Source organism: Schistocerca gregaria, chromosome 3 (genome assembly GCF_023897955.1).
Source record: "Schistocerca gregaria isolate iqSchGreg1 chromosome 3, iqSchGreg1.2, whole genome shotgun sequence".
NCBI lineage: Eukaryota > Metazoa > Arthropoda > Insecta > Orthoptera > Acrididae > Schistocerca > Schistocerca gregaria.
The window spans coordinates 922,227,752-922,230,254 of NC_064922.1; the positions used below are offsets into that span (position 1 = coordinate 922,227,752).

A 2,503-nucleotide genomic window follows, 5' to 3' on the forward strand; every position below is an offset into this window, starting at 1 on the left:
TCAGTAACCATGGAAACAGTTCACTTAGTAAATCCGGAAACTACGGAAACGCTCACTCTGCAAAATTGCATTGTAGTTCGTGGGTTACCCACTTCGAAACACTGTTCGTGCTGCTATTTTGGGACTGCAGTCTGTTGGACGTCGCAACGAACGTTGCGGTGCCTTGATGAAGCAGGCAGGAGGTGAGCCGCAAGCGCGACCGCGAGAACAACAAATGACGGTCGCGCGCCAGCGTCTGGCGAGTGGCAGCGACCTGGAGGACGAGTGGCGGCGCCTCGGCTGGGTCGTCAGCGTGCGGGAGGGCCTGGAGCTGCTGCGGGAGAAGCAGCTGCAGCAGCGCGAGTTCCTGGCCCGAGGGCAGCGCGGGGGCGAGCCGCCGGCCGCCGGACCCTGCAAGTGCGTCTTCTACGTCTTCTTCTACCTGGGAGTCGCTGCCCTGTTCACGCTCTGCACGGAGGCCTTCTACTCCACTCTCAGCTGGACGGAACCGAAGTACAAACTAGACCAGTCTTTGGTGGGGTCGTCGCCGGGCCTAGGTTTCCGGCCGGTGACGGACGAACACCGCGCTCTAATAGCGTACCGAGTGGGCGACATCCACGCCATCAGAGACTTGACGAAGGAGCTGGACGTGTTTCTGGAACCGTACAGCGACGCTGCGCAGGAGACGGACCATTACTACGACTGCGATTTCGGTAACTTTGCGCCCAGGCACAGAGTCTGCAAAGTGAACATCTCCCAGTGGCGTCGGTGCACGAGTCGAGAAGGGTACGGTTACGGAACGGGTTCTCCGTGCGTTTTCATCAAGCTCAATAGAATCTACGCCTGGGAGCCTAAGTTCTACAATCGCACCTCTGACTTACCGGAGGAAATGCCAGAAGACCTCCGGACGCACATTCAGTCAGTAGGTGACGAGAAGAGGCGGAATGTTGTCTGGGTGTCCTGTGGAGGTATCGACGAAAGAGACGCGAGAAATATGGGTTCTCTCTCATACGTACCAGCTCGGGGGTTCCCCGGTTACTTCTACCCGTATCGTAACCAGAGAGGTTACCTCAGTCCGCTGGTAGCCGTCAGATTTAACAGACCAAAACGTGGAGTGACCATGAAGGTTGAGTGTAAGGCATGGGCGCGCAATATCATGCACAGTAGGGAAGAAGTACTTGGGATGGTGTACTTTCAACTCAGGGTCGAGTAATACACGGAAATTAGATGTGGCATTTTGTCTCGTGTAATTGTTCTGCGTATTTAACATTGAAGCACACAGTGGAAGTGTAAATTTTAAAAAATAAATTAATCAGAACTATTCCGATACAGTATTCTCATTGAGTGACTCGTATTATGAGTAAACAATTAAATTTAAAATGATTTATTTTATTGTTGTGTCATATGGTATAAATTTAATTCCATTTTAGATTTTACTTAAAATTCATGTTACACGATGACATAGCAGCTGTGCGGCGTATGATGCTTTTCCTGTAAATATCCTAGTCTGGGGTTGTACTTCTTTGCAACACCCACAAATTTTTGTGTTTCAGCTTTATCAGTAGTTACACAATTTTGTGTCTTTATGTTTTGTACTGCTTCTGACAAAGTAATTTGTTGACTTTGTCAAAGATACAAAAGAACATACCTTATTGCATAAGGTCCGCCGTAGCCTTTCACTTATCTCTCCCCGACACGCAGGTCGCCGAAGTGACGGCATCTAAAAACTTTTTTTACCAGTACACCTGTCACCTCAGCGGGAGGCCCGAGCCCCATGCACATTTCAGTTCATTTGGCCGTAATTATTTTTTTATTATTTTTATCATTTTATATGTTTACTTCGGTATTTACGACTGTTGACAGGTGTTGACAGATGTTAAAATTACCAAACTATCAGTTTAATATGTAACAGCTGCAAAATATCAACGCGAATTCTTTACAGACGAATGGAAAAACTGATAGAAGCCGACCTCGGGGAAGATCAGTTTGGACTCCGTAGAAATGTTGAAACGCGTGAGGCAATACTGACCCTACGACTTATTTTATAAGCTAGATTAAGGAAAAGCAAACCCACGTTTCTAGCATTTGTAGACTTAGGGAAAGCTTATGAAACGTTGATTGGAATACTCTCTTTCAAATTCTGAAGGTGGCAGGGGTAAAATACAGGGAGTGAAAGGCTATTTACAATTTGTACAGAAACCAGATGGCAGTTATAAGAGTCGAAGAGGTATGAAAGGGAAGCAGTGGTTGGGAATGGAGTGAGACAGGGTTGTAGACTATCCCCGATGTTATTCAATCTGTATATTGAGCAAGCTGTAGAGGAAACAAAAGAAAATTTCGTAGTAGGTATTGAAATTCATGGAGAAGAAATAAAAACTTTGAAGTTCGCCAATGACATTGTAATTCTGTCAGAGACAGCAAAGGACTTGGAAGAGCAGTTGAAAGGAATGGACAGTGTCTTGAAAGAAGGATATAAGATGAACATCAACAAAAGTAAAACGAGGACAATAAAAAGTAGTCGAAT

The 2,503-nt window shown here is 46.3% G+C and overlaps 1 protein-coding gene across 1 annotated transcript; it reads left to right on the forward strand.

Moving 5' to 3' along the window:
- The first annotated feature begins 214 nt into the window (after window positions 1-214).
- On the forward strand, window positions 215-1,192 carry LOC126355706 (sodium/potassium-transporting ATPase subunit beta-2-like). The gene has a single exon (XM_050006075.1). The coding sequence runs from the start codon at window positions 215-217 to the stop codon at window positions 1,190-1,192; it is 978 nt and encodes a 325-aa protein (XP_049862032.1).
- Window positions 1,193-2,503: the final 1,311 nt, after the last annotated feature.